The sequence below is a fragment of the Numida meleagris genome, chromosome 5, assembly GCF_002078875.1.
Source record: "Numida meleagris isolate 19003 breed g44 Domestic line chromosome 5, NumMel1.0, whole genome shotgun sequence".
Lineage (NCBI taxonomy): Eukaryota > Metazoa > Chordata > Aves > Galliformes > Numididae > Numida > Numida meleagris.
In genome coordinates this window covers 62,608,103-62,633,410 of record NC_034413.1, presented here as the reverse complement: position 1 = coordinate 62,633,410, position 25,308 = coordinate 62,608,103, and the positions used below count along the sequence as shown (strand labels likewise).

General features: G+C 45.3%; 1 protein-coding gene across 4 annotated transcripts in view; it reads left to right on the top strand.

The window, feature by feature from the left end:
• PARP14 (poly(ADP-ribose) polymerase family member 14) overlaps nt 2,442-25,308 on the top strand; it is a 37,389-nt gene continuing 14,522 nt past the window's right edge. The window contains exons 1-17 of one of the 4 annotated variants that reach the window (XM_021398508.1): nt 2,444-2,667; nt 2,757-2,885; nt 3,156-3,305; nt 3,586-3,882; nt 5,858-6,094; nt 6,527-8,751; nt 9,352-9,588; nt 9,870-10,091; nt 10,613-10,676; nt 11,577-11,726; nt 12,142-12,204; nt 13,168-13,335; nt 14,147-14,353; nt 14,455-15,048; nt 15,878-16,029; nt 17,255-17,429; nt 17,645-18,395. In XM_021398508.1, coding sequence (XP_021254183.1) covers nt 2,481-2,667; nt 2,757-2,885; nt 3,156-3,305; nt 3,586-3,882; nt 5,858-6,094; nt 6,527-8,751; nt 9,352-9,588; nt 9,870-10,091; nt 10,613-10,676; nt 11,577-11,726; nt 12,142-12,204; nt 13,168-13,335; nt 14,147-14,353; nt 14,455-15,048; nt 15,878-16,029; nt 17,255-17,429; nt 17,645-17,934 — 5,547 coding nt within the window. In that variant the 5' untranslated portion in view covers nt 2,444-2,480 and the 3' untranslated portion in view covers nt 17,935-18,395. Of the gene's footprint in view, nt 2,668-2,756; nt 2,886-3,155; nt 3,306-3,585; nt 3,883-5,857; nt 6,095-6,526; nt 8,752-9,351; nt 9,589-9,869; nt 10,092-10,612; nt 10,677-11,576; nt 11,727-12,141; nt 12,205-13,167; nt 13,336-14,146; nt 14,354-14,454; nt 15,049-15,877; nt 16,030-17,254; nt 17,430-17,644; nt 18,396-20,525; nt 20,746-23,050; nt 23,185-23,275; nt 23,310-24,696; nt 24,892-25,308 lie in introns of those variants that run through there. The other 3 variants (XM_021398511.1, XM_021398509.1, XM_021398512.1) reach the window with 3 other exon arrangements.

The following is a 25,308-nucleotide window of genomic DNA, read 5'->3' as shown; positions in this document are numbered from 1 at the left end:
GCTGTCTGAGTAGGTTGCCAATTGCCTTTGCGCCGGTGGAAGACAGACAGGTCTTACCCACCCCACCTGGGGGAACCTCAAGGGAAATCGAGGGCAGACCTCAGCAGCCGAGAGGCTGAGGACGGGGTGGGGAGAAAATATACCGATTTGGATCCAGAAGGAGAGGGGGGAGCTGTGAAGTTGGCATATATTTTTATTGGTCAATGTAACTCAGATATTAAGCGAATACTACAGAAAATAGAGGGGGAGGACTCCCAGTCCCTAAATAAACTACTAGCAGCTCTGCCTGGAAGGTGTGTAACAATAGAGAGGAGGTGAGGGAGGTTGAGGAAAGGAAGGAGAAAGGAAGTTGTTAGCGATGGGCATGGCACAGAGCACAGGCCAAGGAAGACAAAGAAGGGAGCAGAATTTTAGGAGACAGCCTGGAGCTGGGGTGAAGAAACCGGGTCCTCAGTGCGTGTTTGGAATATGGGTACTGGAAAAGGGAGTGCCCAGAGCAGGCACTGCTAGGGCAGGGCACCCAGGGGCCTGAGCCCATCCTCACCCGGGTGTTTAACTTGATGACTCCGAGTGAGAATTGATGCTGAGGGATGAGACACCAACTGAGCCCTGGTTACAGTAAGGGTGGGGAGCAAACGTAACATTTCTTGTAGATACAGGAGCAGTGTATTCGGTTATAAATACTAGGAAGGGGCAGCTGAGTGATCAAAAAGCATCAGTAATTGGGGCCACAGGGAAAGCTGAAAATCGGCCACTTTTCCAAGCATTAAAATTTAAAATCAGAAAGCAAACTCATCAATTTCTGTACCTGCCCGATTTCTGGTGGTGGCCTCATCCACAGAACAAAAGTGCATGGAAGTGACAATAAGCCTGTGAAACTTTCTGGGACAAGCCGGATATCCGATTTCCAAATAGAAGGCTCAAATAACAAAGAAACGTGTGCTATGCCTGGGGTACACTACCACCCAGGGAGCCAGGAGCCTGGGAACAAAAGGAAAGAAGCGGTCCGCCAAATTCCAGAGCCAGGGCCAAAGAGAGAAGTAAGGGCCCTTTTGGGAATGGCGGGGTGGGGCAGGCTATGATATGTAACTATGGGTTAATTGCTGAAAGAGACCAATATTTATCGAATATATGATATTTGGACCGACTCAAGATTTGCGTCCGGGGTTGCACATGGGGCTTTTTGGAAGGAGCGTGGGCTGCTGACCTCTCAGGGAGCACCTGTGCAGTGCGGAGAAACACTAATGGAACGGCGAGGAAAGGTGCAGTTACCAAAAGAAGTAGCTCTCATGCGTCGTAAAGCCCATGAACCAAATGAGAATGCCATCAGTGCTGGTAATAACTGCGCAGACGTGGCAGCTCAGGGTGCGGCAGAAGGGGTTTTCCTCCAGCTGGTACCCAAGAAATACCAAGACTTGACCTTAGACCCTTCAAAATACCAGAGAGAAGATGAAAAACTAGCCTCCCTATTGAAGCTAAGAAGGATGATGCAGGATGGTGGGCGACAGGTAATGATCCGGTAACAGCTCCCAGCCCGTGCTGAGGAACGCAGCAGAAGATAATCACCGAACCAATAAAACAAGGGGAGCAGTAAAGGTTTTGTTAAATTATATCTCAGTGTGGGGTACCAGTAGGAATGTCGTCAGCCTGGGGCTCGCATTTGGTAGCTGAAATTGTTCAGAACCGAGCAAAAATCATTGGAGTAGGACGGGATCTGCATGCTCCCTATGGACCGCAGCCTGGTGGGGAGGCAGAGAGCATGAATCAGAGTTGGAAAATGCCCTTGAGACCCATTGCCTTACTGCGAGTAAGGGCACAGGTGTTATTGGGAAGCGTTCTGCCTTCTCTCCACAGGTCTGGATGACACGCAGAGCTATGAACATGGCCGGGGTGGAACTGCAGAATCATTACACAAGGGCAAAGAGGGCACCTACCCCACAGAGGGAAGTGGAACAACCCACACTGTTAAAGCGAAGCTTACACACAAGTGAGCACACTTCGCCACTGAACGGTGGGAATCAAGATGACTTATCTTTTGTTTGAATGTGATCTTGTCCTTTATATTAATGGCTTGTTGGAAATCTGGATTGTAATTGTAAATATGATGTGTGATAGCGATTCTAGCCGTGCTAACCACACAGTTAGTTCCTTGGAGACATAACGGGCACATGACCCTAATGCCTAGAGAAGCTAATGTAACTAACTCTAGTTGGGTGCGTACTGAATTACGTAGGACAGCTGAACGCCAGTCCCCATTATCAGGGCTCCCCGTTTCCTCCGATGCCTCTTGGAGTAAACTGTGGGGAAGCCCCGCTGACAGACGATGTTGGGGCTGTCTACCAAAAAGAAGGTCCAAAAAAGCAAAATTTGCTGGAGGGTCGGGATGTAACCCCTAGCGGGGCGGGGCGGGGCGGGGCGGTACCGCTCTCCCATTCGGGGAAACGAAAGCGAAAGCGGGGCGGCGGACAGGCAGCGCAGCCATGGCGGGGCCGCGGCCGGGCTCCTTCCCGCTGCTGGTGCGGGGGGACTGGGGCTCCGCGGAGCCGCCGGCCGCGCTGCGCAAGAAGCTGCTGCTCTACTTCCAGAGCCCGAAGCGCTCGGGGGGCGGCGAGTGCGAGCTGCGGGGGGGGGCCGGGCAGCTGCTCGTCTGCTTCGCCCAACCCGAAGGTGAGCGGGGACGGGGACGGGGACGGGGGGCGCGGGTGCCGCGTGGCGGCAGCCCCCCCCGCCCTGACGGGTGCGTGCGGTGTCCGCAGTGATGCGGCGGGTGCTGGAGCGGCCGGCGCACGAACTCGAGTGGGGGCCCCGGGGAAAGCTGTCGCTGCTCGTCACCGCCCCGCCGGAGGAGCGCTCCCGTGCCCCGCAGGAGCCGCCCGAGGCGCCAGGTAAGCGGCTGGAGGAGCGGCCCCTCGGGGCGGAGGGCGCGCCGGGAGCTCGGCGCCGCGTGCCCCCTCCTTCCTGCCGGGGCTTGGCGAGCTTCGAGGGCGCTCCTGCAGCCGCGTGGTTGGGGAAAAAAAGGAAAAGTACTGAAGCCCGCGTCTTTGCCCGAGTCAAATAAAGCGAAATTCACTCTGTGCTAGCTCTGGAGTACGCAGGCTGAGCTTTGTCTTCGTCGCGTACGCGGCGGCTGAGAGAGTGCTGTCGTTGATCCGTAGCTGACGAACCCGAGCCGACCCTGCCCACCTCCGCGGAGGAGGATGCCGCTGCGTGCCCCCAGCCGCCGGCCGCAGGTACGGGGCTGTCCCCGCAGCTCCCCACGCTCCCGCTGCATCCACCGCCCCAGGAAGCGCCTCTGGAGGTGCCCGGTGAGTAAGGATGCTCGTACCGGGAGCTTCCCGGCTGCCACCAGCCGCCCCCTCTGCCAGGCAGCGTAAGGACCCCGTCCCACCTTGGCTAGTTTAGTTAGGGGAGCCTGAGCCACACACATCATAGAGTTGCTTTCATCCTGACACAAGCTTGCGATGTGATTTTGCCTTATTTCTGTTTCTCCTTCCATATAAGGAAAATATCCCGTCAAACTTTAGATATCGATCCGCTCAGTGTGGGAACAAGGGAAAAATGGCATCTTTCTTGTTTGTTTCCAAGTGGAGCTAGGTGCCCAAGAAGCCTTGGAACAGGAGCATCAATCAGCGAAGAAAACCGAGCTGGTTGTGAAGCCTGGGGAGATGGAGACTGCCCCGGAGCCGTGCCAAGTGGAAAGCTCTGAAGCGTCCCTTCCTTCCCCCTTAATTGTGCTTGAAAATGTACGGGAAAACATAAGCTGTTATATGTTAACCATGCTGGTAGAGAACATCAGTGACTTGTCAGAGGAAGATGGTGACTTCAGTGTGGAAATGATACCTGAAATGCGGGCTGCTGTCATTACTTTTACTGGGAATGCTGGTAAGGGGGAGTCTGGATTGTGAATTTTTCTTGCCTAGCTCCTTGTTCATGGGAGGGAGTCTAAGTGGGAGGTGAACAATGTGTCCTCTCATAGGTTTAAGGAAAAATCTGTTCTTAGAACCACAGAATTGCTCAGGTTGGAAAAGACCTTCAAGATCATCAAGTCCAACCGCAACCCAACTGTACTACCCTAACTCTACCAGTCTGCTGCTAAATCATGTCTGTGAGCACTGCATCCAAGCGGTTTTTAAACACATTCAGGGATGGTGACTCAACCACCTCCCTGTGGAGCCTGTTCCAGTGCCTAACAACCCTTTCTGTAAAGAAGTTTTTTCTGATATCCAGCCTAAACCTCCCCTGGTGCAACTTGAGGCCATTTCCCCTTGTCCTGTCACCAGCGAGAAGAGACCAATCCCACCCTCTCTGCAGTCTTGCATCATTTGAAATGAGGACTGGGTCTGGAACAATCAATGAGGCCTTTTATCTGTAAGGCATAAAGGCTAGTGAAAATGAGAATAATGAACAGAATATGGGTGGGGCTGAAAGTCAGCTGTGTTCAAGCCGTTAAAGGATATGGTGGGTGGGTTGTAGAACAGATCAGTGATAAAGGTACTACTTGCCAAAATGTGTTGTGGGTAATATGACTGCATGGATTCAATGGAAAACTGAACTGCTTAGAACAGAACCTTCTGAGGTTATACAAGTCTGCATCAGGCCTGGGGAACCTACTGTACTAAAAATCACTTGGAGGTTTGGAGAGAATTAGGGAAGCAGTAGCATCTTAAAGGTGTTCCCCAGACCCCTGCTATGGAATTAACATCACGTGCTCGCCTGATGCTGCAGCACCAACCAGTTGTGGGGCTACTGCGTGCTCGTGGTGATTTGTTATTGTGGATTTGTTTTTTTTCTGCTTTATTGGTGATTGATGACGCAGGCATCACCCAGGTGATAGAGAGGTGTGTCCGCTTCTGCTTCTCACCAGTGAGAAGCTGAGGGCGGTGTCCTGGCTCCTGCCGAGACTTATGCGTGATGTTATTAACATGGGCAACAGTAAGTGGTGTGATGAGACTCAGAAATGCTGTAAGCCAGTGCCATGGCTGATGATGTGGAGGAAACCGAGCTTTGTTTTCAGAAGAAACAGATTAAATTGACAGCAGGAAGCTGATTACATCTGTGACTGATGCTGTGCTTAAGCCTTTTTAAGGACAGTGATTTTGGCTGAGGAGAGGTGATGGGGTGGGGGGGAGAGAAGAGAGAACCATTTATTCTGTGGAGGAAAAACTGAATGTCCCTTTAGGAGGTAGAACATGATGAAAACAAGTGATATGTGAGTCTAAATCAATTGTGTGGGAATGGCTGTAGTGCTGGTAACATGTAAGAATGAAGCTGCTCTGGGATCTTGAAGTTGTCAAGGGCTTAGTCAGTGGCACAACTAACCAAATGAACTTTTCATCTTTGAGAAGCCCATGGAGTCTTCTGCTGTAGGAGATGGAAAGGATTTGCCTCTCTGCCTGGTCCAGACCCAAATTATTGGTGTAGCCTTGAGGAAATGTGTGGATCCTTTAAACACTTAGATACGTGTTTGCCTGACAGACCTAAAAGTGGCGTTAGCATCCTGATAACAGGGTGGGAGATAGCAAAAACATAAAATGTATTTATCACGAAACTGAAAGAACCCACATTTAAACTCAGCTTCCTTCTGACCATGTATAAATGAACCTGAACTTATTTTCTTTTGGGGTTGAAGAGACCAAGTGCTACCGAACTAAGTCTGAGAGAACTTCTGGCTGTGGTGGCTGTACCTCAGTAATTGTGATCAACCGTTTGGTGAACAATAGACAACAGAAACTGGACGTATGGGCACCACCATGTTGACAGATGGCTTGTAATTCGGTGGTCTCCTACTCATATCATAGCAGGGAAGGAGCTGCTGGTTTGATCTTGGGTTTGTTTTTTTCCCCACTTCTCTTTCTAGCTACAGCGGACATCGTTAAGAAGCTAAATCACAGCGAAAGAGCAAAGCAGCAAAACTTAACTGCGCGTCTCCTTGAGTTAACAACCTCTATTAGAGCTGAAAATATACCACCTAACACACACAATGACTATATATCTATCTACTTTGAAAACAAGAAGAACGGAGGTGCGCAAGTAGCAGACGTTCTTCAGCTGTATGATGAAGGTGCAGCCATCATTACGTTCAAGCACCATCAAGGTAATGCAGAGATGTGAAGCCCTTATTTCCGTGTGGCCCTTTCACTTAGTGTGGGTTTTCTGAAGAAATGGCTGCTTTGCTCTGATGAACCAGCTCGGAGGAGCTGTGTCGTGATCAAACAGAGTAGCAGCCCAGACGGCTCAGTTAGGCACTTTGAGTAGAGTATCACAGAGATGGGGATGGAGGCAGTGCTGTGCTGCATGTATTTCATCCTGGAGGTAACAGCATTAGTTCTTAGCTGCCTCCTCCTAGCTTAGATTTTGGCATTTAAAACCAGTAGCTCTTCAGTAATTTGGAATTACTGCTGTTTGAAAAGGGGGGAAGATTCATGTAAAACTCTTCTTACGCGTAAACATTGTAGTAAGCAAATGTTGTTTCTAAAGATTCTTGGGGCTAAGTGTTGGCAATAATCCTCTGTTTTGTTTGTTTTAGATGTAAACAATGTTTTGTCAAAGCAGCAGCATTTGCTCAACGGAACACCGATATCTGTCTATCCTTACTATGCGTCACTGGGAACAGCTCTATATGGAAAGGAAGGGCCACAAATAAAAAAACCAGATCCAGTTACAGTGCCCCTGGACCCGTATATCTGGCAGTTCTTACAGAGGAAAAATAGCCTCATTGAAGCAATACGTTCTGAAATGGCAAGTTGTCATTGTGAGATAACGTGGCCTAAAGTCAAATCTGCAGAGACAAAAGTTATTTTGCGTCCTTCAGCTGCTTTGTCTGAGAGGAAGAGATCGGTGGCTCGATTGATCAGGACATGGAATGCAGTGGTTTCCACAGCGTTTTCATATAGCTTATCAAAGTACAAAGTAGTGAAGCTTAAAGTAAGTGCAGAGGTGTGGGAAGCCATTGGAACCAGCTTTAACCACAATGAACTTTTGATGATCCCATTTACTTCCAAGGATTTACTTGTTGTGGTAGGCAACAAAGACATTCTGAAGAATGTTGTCCAAGAACTGAATTTTCTGATAGAAAAAGTCACCAGAGAAATTGAAAGAGAAAAGCAAACAACGGAGGAAATAGTGTTTCTAGGTGCAGGGGATTTTGCAATTTTGCAGAGTATCGGTCTTGAAGAAAGAATTCGCATAGAATTCCCAGCTCTACAGCTAACTTACGATCATCTGCAGAAGATAATTAACCTGTATGGACTGCGTGAGGAAGTTTATAAAGCTAAAGGGGACATATTGGGTAATATGCAAAAAATGGCAAAGAAAACTGTTGTTCTCAGCCCTTTTGTTTTCCAGTTTTTACAGCGTATTGATAACGAAACCCTGTCACAGAGCCTGTTTTTGTCAAAACACATCAGTGCCTTTTATGAGCTTGGCCCAGATGCTGTCCTCTTGAAGGGAAATGACAATGAAACTCTCCTAAAAGCAGAAGAAGAACTAAAGAAGGAACTGGACTACAAAGTCATTACTATAGAAGACGAGTCAGTCCTCCAGAAGGAGGAATGGACAGCGCTCACTAAGGAGAACTGCTCTAATGAGGCTGTGACAGTCACTCAGAGAGAGGGTGAGATCATTGTTGCTGGTTGTTCTCAAGCAGTAGCGAAAGCCTTTGAAGAACTTTTTAACTTTGTAGATGAGAACACACAAGTACAAAAAGTCATTGGAGGAAAGCCCACGGCAGTCTTCATGTACATCGAGAGAGAGAAAACCTCTGTCTTGGATGACTTAAAGAATAAAGGTGTGAAAATTGACTTTAGTAAAGTTATATCCTTGAGCGGACCGAGAAGAGAGGTGCTGAAGGGAGTTACCCTCGTTGAGCAAATGCTGTCCGGTCTGCATTACAAGCGTGTGGTAATTAATGAGATAGGAGTCAAGTCATATTTCAAAGAAAGAGAACCCTTTTTTGCTGCCAGTGTGAAACATGAGTTTAACTGTCTAATCAGGCTGGAAGAGCAGCCAGAAGAATATCCGGAAGGACAACAAGAATGCAGTAGCGCGGGCAAGTGCTATACGCAGATGACCGTGCATGGAGTTCTAATAGCGGTTTATAAAGCTGACTTGGCCACTCATCACGTTGACGTTGTGGTGAATGCATCAAACGAAGGCCTAAAACACATTGGTGGCCTCGCTTGGGCGCTGCTCCAAGCAGCTGGCCCAGAGCTGCAGGCTGAGTGTGATGAGGTGGTGAAGAAGAGCGGGTGCCTGCAGCCTGGGTGCGCGGTGATCACGGGAGCGGGGAAACTCCCCTGCAAACAGGTCATCCATGCCGTTGGGCCCCGGTGGAACGAGCAGGATGCAGGAAGGTGTGTGCACTTGTTAAAAAAGACCATCAGAAAGAGCCTGCAGCTGGCTGATACGTATAATCATCACTCCATAGCTTTCCCTTCTGTAAGCGGAGGGATTTTTGGCTTCCCGCTGGAGAGGTGCGTAAATGCGATTGTATCAGGAATCAAGGAAACCCTGGAAGAATTCAACGGGAAAAGCAACTTGAAGGAGATTCATCTTGTGGATATCATAGACGACAACGTTCAGGCTTTCATCAAGGCACTGAAAGAAGTGTTTTCAGATGGCGTACCTCTTAACAGCCCAGCGCATCAGCCTAGCAAAAAGGCGACTTTTCAAAGTAGCATGAACTTTGCATGGGTAACGACTGAGGAAGGTCTTGACATCATGCTGAAAAAAGGAAGCATTGAAGATGCCACAGTAAGTGTTTTAAATGATCGGCTGCTGATCCGGGCTGAAGTGAGGCACGTTTTTAAAATATGAAAAGAGGTAAAAAAACTTTAAAAAGAAAACACAACAAACAAGATCCGTGAGTCTGTCATCTAGACATCCTGATTGCAAGAATGCAGCAGTGCATATGGTGCTTGTGCAGAGACAAGAGCAGGTGCTCAGTGCCAGTTAATGAGTACCCTGCCATGTGAGAGCAGCTTGGCTGCTCTTGGATCCACCTTGTCCCATAGCAGCACAGCTGATCCGTGCCTGTACTGCTGAGCCCTTGGCCCAAAGCTGCCTGGCTTGCCCTGCACCTGTAGGATATTGACCTGGGGAATGCAGAATTTTATCTTTTTTCTCTCAGGCTGAAATTTATTCCACTGTTAACTCAGCTTCTATACTGCTTCAAGCAGGCTCATGGTATTAGAACTAAGCACAACTTCTCTATTTTATCCCAAAGCCTTGTTAGCTCCAACTGCTGCCCTGAAACTTCACTTGCAAATCAGCAGATAGGCTCTATTTGATTAATCAATACAAAGCGTTAAAGTTGTTACTTAAAGCTGGAGTTCTTGCTTGCGTGTTTTTCAGACAGATGGTGTTGTCATCAGTGTTGGTGGAGATCTACAGCTTGAGAAAGGACAACTCGCCAAAGCTTTGCTAAGCAAGGCAGGGCCAAGGCTTCAGGCAGAATTAAATGAAGAAGGCCTAGGAAAATCACCTGGTGAAGGATCTGTGTTCACAACTAGAGGTTACAGTCTAGGTTGCAGATATGTGTTTCATGCTGTCACACCTGGATGGTCACAGGGAAGTGAACCTGCAATGAAGGTACAAGGGTTTTCTATTTGCCTAAACTCTTAGTTTGAATGGGCTTTATAGAAGATTTAATGCAACTTCTCCTTTGAAATGAGGGAGACCATCATAGGAGATGAGTGAGTCTGGGCTATTGTTTTTTTAGCTGTGTTGTTCATACCTTGTTGACTGATACGTTCTTTCTGATATGTGTAATTGTACTTTAATGCTAAGAGATAGCTCTTTCCCTTTTAGCTGAATTGCACGTTCTGGAAAAACTAACTTTGAGTAATTGCAGAAGTAATTGTGCTTTACAGGTCTTGGGCAAGATCATCACAAAATGCCTGCAGACTGCTGAGGAACTATCTTTAAAGTCTATTACTTTCCCAGCGATTGGAACAGGGGTCTTAGGGTTCCCAAGTTCTGTTGTTGCTAAATTGCTGTTTGACAAGGCGTATGAATTCAGTAGTAAAAAGAAGACAAATTCACTTCAGGAAGTTCACTTTCTGTTGCATCCAAAAGACGTAAATAATATTCAGGTGAGTTACCATGCTTTTCTTTCTCAATTACATGCTATTCTGTTTGGATCTGTCTCATGGTATGTGGCTATGTGGTGTTCTCCAAAGAATCTGCGGGCTGCTTGTTTTCATTTTAAAGCAGAGAACAGTTTGCTGACAGTCTCTTTTGCATGTAGCTTGTCCTGTACAGCCCTGCTTGCTTCCTGTCCTTTTCTATTCTCTGGCAATAATGCAGATGAAAGTGTAATTACTCTTTTATCCTATGAGCTTGCTTGATTCTTCAGTACCTAGGGCTCACCTACAGACAGACTTGCTGCAACTTCTGCATAGATGTCTTCACTCTTGGCAAAACAATACTTTCCATGGGTTTAGCTGAAGTCTTCTAGGAAGAATAATTATGTTAGGATTGCGTGCTGGTAAAACTCTCCAGTAGAAGACAAACCAGTGTTCTGCATCCCACCCTTTTTCAGTGTCACATTAGAACAGGTTTCTATGCTTCTACTCAAGTTACTACAAGGGTTGACTGTAGTTTCCTTTTCTAGGCATTTTCAAGTGAATTTGAGAGACGGTGTGGCAATGATGTAGATGAGGCTGGTGAAGACACAGGTAAGTTTGTTTCACAGTAGCTGTGTTCAGGGTGGCGTAGGGGTTTCTATCATTATTATTATTATTATTAGCTTTTAAATTTTCCGGGGAGTGTATTCATGATGGATACTTACATATTTGGTGAGCTTGCTATTCCCAAAGTCCAAGTGGATGCTGTAAAGGCGGTATGTAGTATTTTCAGGATGAGCATGACATCTGAAACAGTGCTGGAGACGCTAAGGAAAAACATTCTTGTCATTCATTATCTGTGTGTAGCGTCCCCACAGTAAGGATAGCAGAGGGTACAGTGAGGCTCTTTTCTTTTCCTGCTGCAGTCTTCTCTTATCTCCTGGGAAGAACTGGTCAGTTGCTGCTTATGTGTCTTAACGGGGCCTCTTTGAAATGCTCTCAAAGCTACATTCAGATGAACAGCAAAACCAACCTGAAATGTCTTCAGCGCTATCCAGTCTAATGGGGCTGCGGTGTCAAAAATGAGTCTTTGCTGAAAACTCAATCAAGTTTTTAGAAATAATGCATAGTCAAAGAAGTTGCTGTCGTGTAGTAGAGAACCTGCCCAAAAACTCCCTGTGAGACAAGAGCGAAGCAGCGAGACCTGCAAAGTTTGCTGCTGTCACACCTTCACGTTTCATAAAGGCTGATACAGGTAGATGTTGCAAAGAAACGTCTCTATAGCAGGTGTGTGGTAAAAGATGTTTGGTTTTTTTCTGCTATTTCAGCATAAATAGCAGTGATGGGCGAAGTAGGTGAAGGCTGGTCTGAGAGTCCCATGAGAAGGAACGATTTTCAGTTAATGATGCGGGCAGTGTTCTCGCAGGTAGAGTCCAGAGACGAACTGTGGTCTCGGTAGGCATTGTACCCATGAATGCTGCTCTGCTCAGTGTCTGTATTTCTGTCTTGCAGCTTTCTTTGGTCCCATTTCAAACCCAGCACAGGATGTATACGAAATGACGATTGGCTCCATCACGTTCCAGGTGGCTGCTGGTGATATTACCAAGGAAAAAGGAGGTGTCATTGTAAACATAACAAACCAAAATTTCAACCTCAAAACAGGTACTTCAGTTGATATTGCACATGAAAATAGTGTATGTGGTTGGGAGGACTAGGTAAGGTGAGTGGGAAGCTTTCTTGTTATTCTGTGCTGCATGATGACGCGTTTAAGATTTGCAGAAAAGTGAAATTAATAACTTGAATTTTTCAATAGAATCTTTGTACAGAACATCTTTTATGTTAAAGGAGGAGATGGATCTCATTGAGGTTTTTACTTCAGTGAAACTTTTTAGGTTTCTCAAGATGTCTTTTTTAACTTGAAAAGCATGAGCCTAAAACTTAAACAATACTATTCAATTATAACCTGTGCTTTTACCAAGAATGAGAGAGACTATGAAGTATCTGATTCTGCCTTAGGCAGGACTTTAATGGAATTAACAGTAGTAACCGTGGGATCATGTTCTTCTTCTCACTTAAGGTGTCTCTAAAGCAATTTTGGAAGGTGCTGGGAAAGAGGTTGAAAATGAATGTGCTGAACTAGGTATGGTGCAACTTTTCTGTCCTTTCTGAAGCCTCACTTGCATGAGAGGGAGTTGGTTGGAATTCTTTATCAGTGCCTGCTGTTCACCTATCTGTCTTAGGCACTGTCTCACATCAACTAGTTTTTAATCAGTTAATGTGATATATGTAAAACATCTAACAAGGAAAGGAAAGGGCATTTTCAAGACAAAACAGCATCTAAACCTATGTAAAGAACTAGATCTACCTATGACTGCATCCTTTTATTCCCGTAAAGCTTTGAATGATATAGACAAGTCTACAGAGAACACAGATACGCGTTGGGGATGATGTTAGCAGAACTCTTAATAGAGAAGCCATATCTCACTGGGAGCAACTCTCTACCTGCAACTTCTTTTCTCATCCCTGAGTGAGAAAATGTTTACTGTTGTCTTCAGTAGCAGCCCACTGCTGTACCCTCTGTATGACTAAGGGGGAAAATCACTGCATCTGGGTTCTTGCCTCAGAAGAGCATTTGTAGACCAAATTCAGCTAGTGAACAGCAAACAATGAATGGGGAGTAAGGGTGGAAAAGTATGTGGCTTAAAAGCCTGCAAAATAAGGGAAGTGAGAAAGTCATTGGTGAGGAGGCCAGCTCTCAAGACCCACCAAGGGAAAGAATTATGAGGAGGAGATGAGCGGTCTCATGTAAAGACTGAGTGTAGTACTTAGTCTGCATGAAGTTTTTCGCATCTGCAGAGCAAACTTGAAAAAGAAAGACACCCAAAACTTTATTTGGCAAACAGGGCAAATAATTCACAAACATAAAGTGAATCCCGGGAAGTAAAAATAAAAGAGAGGGGGAATTTATCAGCATGTGGAAAGAGACTTGAAGCTTGTCTTGGGATGCATTTGTCATCATTTCTTATCTCCTAATGACAATTAGTGCATATATATATGTTGTAAATAGTTGTTGATTGTTTAATTACTCCTGCTTACGTTTCAGCCTTGCAGCCTCATGATGGCTATATAACCACCCGAGCAGGAAGCTTGCCATGCAGAAAAATAATTCATTTTGTTGCGCAAGATGATATCAAAGTGCCAGTCTCCAAAGTGCTTCAAGAATGTGAATTACAGCAGTACCCCTCTGTTACCTTCCCAGCAATTGGAACAGGTTTGTGTCTCCTTTTTGAACTGGTTCAGTACGTGCAGTTCTGCAGATCTCAGAGGTGAAACAATTAGCTTGTCTGGAGGGGCAGTTCTTTAGTGAAAATATATTCAGAAACTGCAGACTTTAAAACCGTCACTGGCAACTTATAAAGAGACTGAAACTTAATCTTTGCAGTTAGTTATTAGGTAACGAGTACGAGTGCTCTAGAGCTGATTCTTTTTTGATAACAGGAATTCAAGTTTATTGTTTATATATATATATATACATACGTTTATGGAGAACAATAAATATTTGTTAGCACAGTATGATATATGAAGCAACTCACTGGTTAAACCCAGGGAGATAATTCTCTGTTGGTAAAATCAGCAGATGATGGAATTCTGTTTAGCAGATGCACAAGTGGGTATGATATAGATGGAATGTGAACATGTCAAAAATGTCAGACTAGCCATTTTTGTTCCTGTGGTTTTGGTTAGATCAGCAAAATTCCTTATAGTAAGAGAATTCAGGTTTAGGGTTTCAGTGTGGTGGGACATCTTGCGTGAATAAAACTAGAGCTGTTCTAGGAGTGAAGAGCTGCCTATTGGCCTATTGAGAGCCAGTCCTCTGGCTCATCAGGTAGCCAAACCATATCATCAACATTGTTACCTTATCAGTTGCTGCGTCAGCAATAGTAAGCTTCCGTTTCTAAACTGCCAACCTGAAGTTGGTTGTGAGTCATTTGTGTCCCACGTGATTATGGGAACAATCATAACTATTCTTTTAAAGAATGTTATAATCCTTTTCAAGGCTAAATATTTGTAACTTGTTCCAGGTCAGGCAGGCCGTCTTCCAGATATGGTAGCTGATGAGATGATGGATGCAATAACTGACTTTGCAAGGAGGAACTCTTCTCCATCTTTGAAAACTATTAAAATCATCATTTTTCAGTCACATCTGCTGAATGTGTTCCATACAAGCATGAAAAAAAGAGAAAGTCCTGGTAAAACTAAATCAAAATCGCTTATTTCCAGGATGGCATGTAAGTACATATCACTTCTAAATAGAAGCTATAAATCAATCTGTTTAATATTAAACATTGTCAAGTGGTGCTACTTACAGCATTTGTGTCTTTCACTGTAGCATTCCTGTTCCCTGAGAAACATCCTCCAAAGGAAAAACGCAAAGCAGTTTTGGAAAACAAAATTGATATGGCTGTTGTTCAGATTTGCGGTGAAAGCAAAAAACAAGTGGAAGAAGCAGAAACCTGGCTGAAAAGTACAATTTTGAAGGAACAGTTTCAAAGAGAAATCAAGGATGACACCATCTTGGATTTTGATGAAGCGGAGTATGAGGAACTGCGTGACCTACAAAAGAGATTGAATATGGCTCTTTTCTTGGGAGACAACTTTATTCGAATTACAGGATTTAGCTCGGATGTCTGGTTTGCTTACTCAGCTATTCAAGAAATGATCCTCAGGGTTAAAACTGCTAAATATGAAACGATCAAGGCAGAACTTTATCAAAACTTAATTGAATGGAAATATTTGGAAAAAGATTCCTACGTGTCCTTTGACAGTATGACAAATCTGCGCTTGGAAAGTGCTTTTATAGCAAAGCAGAAAGATGTTTCAGTTGTCATTAACAAGAAAAAGTACACGGTGGATATAGGAGGTAGATATGCTACAGATGAGAAAGGACAACGTATAACACTTACACGTACTGATAAATCTGCAGGTTAGTAAAAGCATCGCAGTGGGTTGGGCTGATATTCACACACAAAGCTAGGTTGTATCTAGCTGAGACAGAGTAAGAAATAGGAAGAATATGTAGAATATTGTTAGACGCTGTTTGTCCATTTCTGGAGAAGGTATTAGAGGGGGAAATGACAATGAAAGAATTGTTCAGTTATTTAAAACTGTTGGAAATGTAGATAATGCATTCAGAGGTTCTTAACAGGCTTACTAGCAATAATTAGATGTCATTCTAAATCATTTCTGTTCTCATGTTGCTTTTGAGAAGATGACAGTCTCTTGATTTGATGGTACCTAATATGTGCTAGGTGATCTCGGTGAATGCATCAGTCAGTGTTACTGTTTGACAACAGAGCTCAATGCAAAATAAGAGAAAGGTAGACCTCTGCTTTTCAGGCAAAGAATATATTATTGGAGCTCCAACCTTTGTCTTTCTTGTTCAGATACTTTGCTCCTAGTTGTTGAGAGTTAAATTTCTGTCCCCTCACTAACATGGGCAGAAGGCAAATAAAGATGTTGCAAATGCTCCTTTGATTGTGAAGAACAGATTTGTCAAGGAGCTCTCCAGTCCAACACATCAATTGTCAGTGCGATGACAACCTGTAAAGTAAAGCACCCTGCTCTTCTGCGTTTTGTTTGGTTTGTTGGTTGGTTTTTTTTCTTTGTTTTTAAAAGAGGGACTCTTGGCTGACAGTAAGCAAACAGGCAATAATGATAAGCTAGATGTGTAAGCTTTCAGAGGGGTTTGTAGCAGGGCATATTTTGCTTTAAGCAGCAGATTTGGGTAAATGATTGATGTGCTTCTTCTGCAGATCAAGAATCAACTGCGCTCCCTGAAAAATGGGATGATATGCAAAATCAGCAAGTCAAAGTAGTGGAACTAAAACCAGATACAAAGGAGTACAAACAAGTGGCAGAAATGTTTCTGAGGACCTCTCCGTCACTAAATCTAAAAATTGAAAAGGTAAAAGCATGTAATCATTTCTAAGCATTAATACAGATGATGAATAATAACTAGTAAACAGTGGAAAAAATAAATTCCATTGGGATTTGTTGGACAAGTCTTTACAGCAAAAGAAATGAACACAGTTTTTATCTACTTTCATAATTGACTTAAAAGTACATATATATATATATATATATTAGGTAATTATCTGAAAAGGTTGCACAAAACCATCAATAACCACGCAGTTATTTAGTGGCTGTGATCCTTATGGCCTTCAAGCCTGGTGTAAAATATCTCTGCTCCCAAGAAGAAACTACTTCTGAAATCAAGTTTTATGATGCTGAGAAAATGTGGAGTATGGCAATTTTAGTCAAAGTGCCCATGCGTATTGTCAATGTTCATGTAGCTGCTACGCATTCTTCTCTTCTGCTTATTCATAGAATCATAGAATGGCTGGGGTTGGAAAGGAACTTAAAGACTATCTAGTTCCAAACCCTCTCCAGTGGGCAGGGCCAGAAAATCAGGTGCTAGATCAGGTATCAAAACTCAGCAAGCAGAGGGGATTCGCTATCCAGAAACACATGTAAAGCAACTTGCCAGGGCAGGTTGTTACTACTTACATCTATGTAAATACTCATACTGTTTCAGCACTGTGGACTGTTCACTTCTGGCAGTCTAGAAGCATATGCCAGATTGCTTGCTAACGTGTCAATCCTCAGTGGGGTTGTTCTGATTTGAGCTGGTTTGGTTGTATGAAGCCAGTTTTGATGTCATCTACTTCCTAGTAAATTTTTCAGGCTCAAGCTATTAGTTTCAAGCATTAGCTACTCCTGGAGTGACAGGAGACTAAGTACATCTGCATGTAAGTGTCTCTTCTGCAGAGCTGTCAGCTACTCAACAGTCAAGTTGCATGAGCGTTTATGTAGGATGTTCCCCCCAGAGAATAAGAGATTAGTGACAGCAGTATCATCTGATTAACTGATTTAAATTGGCATCAGTTTGATGTTGCAGCTGAGGTATTTGGTACAAATCTTCAGCAGTTACTTCTAAAGCACCCGTTGGGTGGTCTGGGTTGGGTTCTGCTGTCAGCCATGCAGAAGTCTGAGGCGATGTGCCCAACTTATTTTATAATCTAGCATCTGCAGTTTGTAGCTGGGAGGAGAATCTTGGAACACTGAATGGTTGATACACTCATGTTTTTCATAACAAGAAAAAAAGAATGTTTTATTTTCAAACTTTGCAGATTGAAAGGATACAGAACCCATCTTTGTGGAAAGTCTACCAAATAAAAAAGTGCCAAATGGATGACAAAAATGGCAACAAAAATAATGAGAAGCTTCTGTTCCATGGGACAAGTGTGGATTCATTAACCTTCATTAACAGCTATGGATTTAACCGCAGCTATGCTGGAAGGCACGGTAATGTGAATTTCAAAACTACTCGTTTCCCTGGATAGGGCTAGGAATAATTTGCCACGCTCTCTGTGTAGTCCTGACACGTATGCAAAACTATATGATTTGTTAAATCTCCCTATTGCAAATAACAAACAAAATTGCCATCTCTAGAGCTTGTGGATCTCGTGACAGTAAATGCTATTAATTAAACAGAATTTTTTTTTTTTTTTTGTCAACAGCTGCACAGTATGGAAATGGAACTTACTTTGCTGTCAATGCGAGCTATTCTGCTCATGACACCTACTCAAAACCAGATGCAAATGGAAAGAAGCACATGTACCTGGCTCGAGTCCTTGTTGGAGAATATTCCACGGGGACACAAGGAGCAATTACTCCAGCAGCAAAAAATGCTGGCAACAGTGTGGATCTGTATGACAGTTCAACTGATAACATGAACAATCCATCCATGTTTATCATATTTAGTGATATTCAAGCTTATCCGGAGCACCTTATCACTTTCACTCGATGAGCATTTTGATTGCAGCCATGATTGCATGTCCCTTAGCCTTTGTTTTATAAATCTGTCCTACAGATTAACTAAATATGCAGTGGAAACTATTTATAGTTTTATCAAATTAAATTCTGAAGGCATGTTTACATTTAAGCAGCCTATAGTACTAATTGATATCATGAACATAGACTAGACTAATTTTTTTCCTCTCAGAGTAGCTGAATGTGTTTAAGGCAAATGCAATCTGTCATGTAATCTAACAGCAGTTTTCAATAGAAATCCCATGCCTCCCCTACGGTGACCTTCCATGCAGTATTCTGGCCATCCTAGTTGCAGTGGTGTTGGTGGAGAGTGAAAGTTTCTCTTAGCCAGTGACTGAATACTTGGTGTCACATTTCTGAAAGAGTGTGAGAACCTATCATTAATTATGATGCAGACTGTCATTTACAGTTCTCAATAAACGAACTATTTGTACTTAATGGCTTGTGTTTGTCTAAAATGATCTCTGAACATTTAGCATTGGTTTTCAACGGGTCAGTTACTGAGCGCTTGGAGACTGACATCTCTAACATGGATTTACTTGCTTTTAACACAATAGCCCTCCCAGGCAGGTCAGTAAGAGGTTCTGTAAATGTGACCCAACTTTCTACCAGTAGTTAATGCCTGAGTTACCTAGGTAGAGCCTAAGAGAGCCAGGAAAGTAAAAGTTGGGAAGATGTTTCGGTTGTCATGCACCAGCTGTAGTGCCCTTCCTGTGATCTTAAGCAGAAAAGAAGAGGGCAAAGGTTTTTTTTTGTTTTTAAGGTCATTTTTTTAATTTTCAAGGCCAGTTAATGCCTCCTATATTGTTATGTTGGCCCAAGATGTTGGAGGTGGATGTTGGTGGCATGGCAGTAGAGGCTGAATCTTCCCACCAATATTCTGTTACTCTTTGTTGCTGTGTGACAGATGGCAGCAGAGGGGCAATCTGACATGGAAGTGAGGCTGAAACAAAAGTGTGAAATTTAATTCCTCCACGTGGGAAAAAAATGGCATCTCTTGACATTCATCAATGCTTGCTGAAGGTTTATAGAGACCAAGTAGTGGATGTGAGCACGGGGAGGTGCTGGGTGGTGCATTTGAGCAGTGGTGACAGTGGGTCACCTCTCCTGGTGCGGATTTTTGAGTGCAGGTTTTTGTTCACTGCTGGCAAAAATGCATAGCTAATGATGGTGGCTAAATTGAAAAACAGTGCTTTGTAGCTGAAAATTTGCTCTACCCAACAGTGTTATTGGGCTCTTTGTATCTGTTGTAGTTCCCATGGAAATAAATAGGCATGACTTTCGGAGCAACCTACATATTGCGCTGACATCGTTTTCATATGTCCCCTGCAATCATTTTAAAATGAAACTTTATCTAAGGTTCTGAAAGCAAATAGCTTGTTTCCACTGTTATTAAGGGTTTATTATGATTTTATTGCGTAGACTGAAAGGACTGGTTAGGACGTTGGTTGAGAGAGTCCTTGGGGAAACAGTCCTGAAGGGCAAAGGTGTCCAGGAAGGCTGGGCATTCCTCAAGAAGGAAATCTCAAAGGTTCAGGAACAGGCCGTCCCTGTCTGCCATAAGAAGAGCTGGTGGGAAAGAAGGGCGGCTAGCACCCGACTTCCTCTGAAACTCAAAGAAAAAGGATGCTAGAATACACAGAGAGAAAACTAAGCAAAATCCCAGCTAGAACTTAATCTGGCCACCGTTGTAGAAGATTAAAAAACCATGTTTTTACAAATACGTTAACAGCAAAAGGAGGGCCTGTTCTCCAGGAGAAGCTGTCAGCCCACGGTGGGGGTAAGTACACTCTTCTTTGGGTAAAGAACAGGCTTGAGGGCTGGGCCCAGGGTGTGGTGGTGATCTGGGAGGAAGTTCGGACAGGCTCAATCAATGAGATGAGGCCAATGGGATGAGCTTTAACAAGACCAAGGGCTAGGTCCTGCATTTCATTTACAACAGCCCCACGCATTCAGCACAAAAAAAAAGTCATTAAGGCCCTGGCGTGTGTCCAGAGAAGGAGCTGAAAAGGATCTGAAGCACGAGTCTTATGGGGTGCAGCGGAGGCAACTGGGATTGTTCAGACTGGAGGAGGCTCAGGGGAGACCTTATGGCTCTCTACAGCTCCCAGAAAGGAGGTTGTGGGGAGGTGGGAGTCAGCTTCTCTCCCAGGTGACAGCAATATGACGAGAGGTGATGGCCTCAAGTTGTGCCAGGGGAGAGTCCGGATGGATAGCAGGAAATATTTCTTCTCAGAAAGAGCAGTGATTCACTGGTACAGGCTGCCCAGGGACGTGGTGGAGTCACTGTCCCTGGAGGTGCTCAAGAACATGGAGCTGTGGCCCTGAGGGACATGTCAGTGGGGATGGGTGACGGCTGGATTAGATGATCGTAGTGGTTTTTCCAACCTTAATGATTCTATGATACATATCTCTGATTAAAAAGCATAATGTAAATAATAGTGCTCAAAAACCTGGAAAGAAACAACACCAGAGAAAGGTGGGGCGGCGGCTGGGACTGGGCCTGTGCCGCAGGGCTGTGCCGGGAAATGCCCCGTGCCGCTACGCCCGGCTTGGGAAGCGAAAGCGAAACGCAGCGCAGTCATGGCGGGGACGGGGCCGCGGCCGCGGCCGCGGCCGGGCTCCTTCCCGCTGCTGGTGCGGGGGGACTGGGGCTCCGCGGAGCCGCCGGCCGCGCTGCGCAAGAAGCTGCTGCTCTACTTCCAGAGCCCGAAGCGCTCGGGGGGCGGCGAGTGCGAGCTGCGGGAGGGGGCCGGGCAGCTGCTCGTCTGCTTCGCCCAACCCGACGGTGAGCGGGGACAGGCAGGGATTGGGAACAGGCTGGGGGCAGGGAAATGCTGGCTTGGTGAGGCGTAGCTTACAAGCTGTATCTTTATGCAAGCTCATATATACATGTGTGCGTTCAAACACCAGGCTGTTATGTGTGGCATAATGTAGTTATTGTAGTTTATTGCCCAGAGATGCTGTGGGTGTCCCATCCAGGGAGGCGCTCAGGGTCAGGTTGGGTGGGATCACGGGGTTGGAACTGGGTGGGCTTTAAGGTCCCTTCCAACCAGAGCTGTTCTGTGATTCACCATCTGATACGTACTGTGCAACTCTGTATGATATAATATCCAATATTACGTACCTATAATCCGCAATATAGAATATACTACATGAACATGTACATATACAAACCTAAATTCATTGCTTAGTGCTATCCTCTAGGTGTTTTTTGAGTAAAACTTAATCAGCTATAAATGAATAAATCCAGGGTATTACAGACTTTTCAGTATGGCATCAGTGCCAGCAAATGTTATGGAGCAAATCATCATATTGTGCAGCACGTGCAGGGCAGTAAGGGGGTCACCTACAGCTCCATCAGGTGCTCAGAGCCCCCTGCAGCCTGACCTTGGGTGTCTCTAGGGATGGGGCTTCCACCACTTCTCTGGGCAACCTGTGTCAGTGCCTCACCACCCTTATTGTAAGACCTTTTTCCTTTTATCCAATCTTTGTCAATGATAAGACATAAAGCGTTTGATGCTGTTTCCCATAGCCTTTTGGAGAAACTGTCAGCATATGGCTTGGATGGATATGCTGCAGTTCACTGGGTGAGAAAACAGGCCTGAAGGGTCATTGTGAACAGAGGCCAATTGGTTGGCAGCCAGCCACCCAGGGCTCAGCACTAGGGACAGTTTTGTTTAATATATTGACATTAATGTGATGACATTGATGAGGGGATCGAGTGCACAAGCTCAGTGAGCTTGCAGATGACACCAAATTGCTCAGGAGGGTTGACCTGCTTGAGGGCAGGAAGGCTCTGCAGAGGGATCTGGGTAGGCTGGATCCATGGCCCGAGGCCAGTTGTATGCCATTCAACAAGGCCAAATGTTGGGTGCTGCACCTGGTCACAACAGCCACACGCAGTGTTGGCTGGGGGCAGAGTGGCTGGAAAGTTGCCTGGCAGAAAAAGACCTGAGGGTCTGGCTGGCGACCAGATGAACATGAGCCAGCAGCGTGCCCAGGTGGCCAAGAAGGCCGATGGCTCCTGGCTTGCATCAGAACCAGTGTGGCAAGCAGGGCCAGGGAAGGGACTGAGTCATGGACTCAATTTTGGGCTCCTCGCTACAAGAAGGATATTCAGCGTCTGGAACATGTTCAGAGAAGAGCAATGAAGCTGTGAAACAAGGTGCATTAGCAGCAGCTGAGGGAAGTGGGCTATGTTGAGAAGAGGAGGCTGAGGAGGGACCTGATCACTCCTTACACCTACCTGAATGGAGTTTGCAGGGAGGTGGGTTTCAGTTTCTTTCCTCAGGTAAGCGATGGGATATGGGAAAATGGCCTCAAGTTGCACCAAGGGAGCTCTGGATTGGGTATCAGGAAGAATTTCTTCACAGAAGTGCGGTCAGGCATTTGAACAGGGAAGTGGTGGACTCTCCATCCCTGGAGGTATTCAAGAGCTATGTGGATGTGGTGCTTAAGAACATGGGTTAGTGGTGGACTTGAAGTGTCAGGCAGTGATTGGACTTAACGATCATGAGGATTTTTTTCAACCTAAATGATTCTATGATTCTGTGAAATACGTTGAGCCATATATGTAGACCCACATAATATACATTTGTTAATTTTGATGCACAGTAATATTCTCTAAATTGCAGTTGGAATGAAAAAGTTATATTAATGTAAGTTAATCTTTATCATAATTGCAGATATCTTAGAAATATGAAACATAAACCTGCAGCAGGGGAGCAAACATTCAATTCCAGTTACGTTAAATACATGTAAATGCTTATACACACATGTGCATGAATTGATGTGTATGTAATTTTTCTCTGTCTTATCATGCTTCCTTGCTGCTGCCTCTCCCCAGCTGGTAAGTTGAGGGAAGAACACAGCACTGCTGTGTTCTGCTGCTGTAATATCCTCTGTGCTTCTTCTCTTCCTGTCCAGGAGGAAAGTCCCCTGTGTGCCATGTTAGCATCATGAGTTTAAAGCTCTTTTATTTAGTGGGGAAACGTATGAGTCCTAACGTAACAGTAGAAAATGCCACATGGTTTAATGTATACAGTTGTTTTTCTATTCAGCTTGTCACTGTTTTCTTTTGTTTTCCTCAGTGAAGCAACAAGTTCTTGAGAGACAGACTCATGAGCTGGATTTGGGAGAAAAAGGGAAATTGAAGTTGATTGTCACGGAGCTTGAAGCAGCAGCTGAGCAGGAAGCATTTGAGGAAAAATTAGTGCCCACAAAGGTGAATACAAATTATAACCCTAACTAGAGCTTTGAAACAATTATGAGAATGACAAATCAGTGACTGAAATTTTGTTTTAATTTTATTTTAGGCTCTGGATGCCACGGGTGACCTTCAAAGAGAAGGTAAAATGTTGTCCGTCTCTCTGTGACGATTCTTCCTAAAATAAAAACAGATCTCTCTTTCAGTGGAGAGTTGGGCTGAAAATTTCTCTCTGAATTTGGCAGCCTGGCTCAGGCGATGTGGGGAGGCATAAGCAGCCAGGCATACACAGCCACCCCTACTGTGGGATGGGGTTGAGAATCAAAAAGATGGAAGTGAGAGAACTGATGGATTGAGATACAGTTTAATGAGAAAGGAGGGAATAATAATAATAATAATAAAAAAGAGCAAGTGATGCACAGCACAGCTGCTCACTACTGGCTGACCGATGACCAGCCAGTCCCTGAACAATGGAAGCCCACCTGCTCAACTGCCCCAGTTTTGTTACTGAGCATGACATCGTATGGTGTGGAATATCCCTTTGGTGCTTTGGGTGAGCTACCCTGGCTGTGCACCCCCTGCAGCTCCCTGTGCACCTCCAGCTCTCACTGGCAGGCAGCATGAGAAGCTGCAAAGTCCTTGAGTTTGTGCAAGCTCTGCTCTGCAACAGCTAACATATCGCTGCGGTATCAACATTCTTCTCAGCCTAAAGCCAAAACACAGCACCGTACCAGCTACTAGGAAGAAAATTAACACTATCCCAGACCAAACCAAGACAAGTGCTGTGCTGAAAATTTCTTACTGATTTTCTGTCTGAGTATGACACTCAGGCTCAGGTGATGCAGGGAAGCATGCGTAGCCAGGTGTGTTCATCAAGGATGGGGTTCACCCTGCCACACTTAGACCATGCATCATGTTTAAGCTTCTAAAATAGACAATTTCATCAGAGAAACATCTCCAGAGAGGGATTTAGTTCCTTTATCCTGCATAACTGCTCTAAAATGAGATATACTTACAAACGTATGTGGAAGGTCTTAATCCCAGGCCAGGTGTCTTTGCACTCCCTGGAGTTAATAGACTTTGTGAAGTGGCATGTCTCACTGCTACCACAGTGAGCTCGGCTACTTGACCAGATCCCCTTTCAGCAATATTCTAGCATATTCTGTGGCTCAGAAAGCAGCACTGCACATCAGAATACACCTATCTTAGTGAAAAGTCAATACTAAGCCACCAAGAAGGATCACTTCCTCAGGAAATTTGTCAGTGCTAGCACTGGGGCATTTCCTTTCTGGTTCAATGCTGCCTTGTATGTTTCTCCTCTTTTTTTACATTTTCTTCACTGGGCATGATGGCGCAGATGATTCCTTTCAATGATCTGGAGATGCAGAGGTTGGCACAGAGCTGTGGCTTCTGCAGCTGTGCCTTGTTTTCCTCCTGTCAGGGTTATGCTGTTAGGCCTTCAAAGCCTCCCATCTGTAAATATTATGGCTTTGGTATCAGTTGTTGCTGTATATCAGGCTCGCTCGTGAAACCCTCTAGCCAGCAGTGTGCAGCCCCTTGGCACGGCTGCCCGCGCCAGCCCCACTTCCTGCATTTCCCTCTCTTCCCTGGGGCCTACACCCACCGCTGGCTCCATGGGCCCCCATCGGGATCGTGGGGCGAAGATGTCTGTCCCCACAGCAGGTGCGAGGCCAGAGGACGCTGTAGGGCCAGGACCAGCACGGGGTGAGATGACGGAGTGGCTGTGGGGGTGGGGGTACTGGGGGCCTGAGCAGGGCTGCATGGTGGCACAGGACTTTGGTGGAGTGGGGGTTTCCAGTGGGGGTCAGAAGACATCATACAGCCCCAAAGGTGCTGCCACAGGGTTTGGGGGTTGTTGGATGGTTTAAGCAAAAGCAACTTGTGTTCGCTGGGACAGTGAGAGGAAAGCTGCCACTGTTTGCAAGGATTGCTGCCACAAGCACTGTGTGGCTCCGTGGTTGCCTTGCAGGTGTTGGGGGGTTATTTCCCACCTGGTCAGTCGGCAGCTGGCTACAGCAGACATCCCTTGGTGTCACAGAGGGTGGTTCTGCTCCTGCCAGCAGCGCGATCCCGTCTCAGTGTGGTTCATCAGTTTCCTCTGCCTCTCCTGACTGGGGGGGG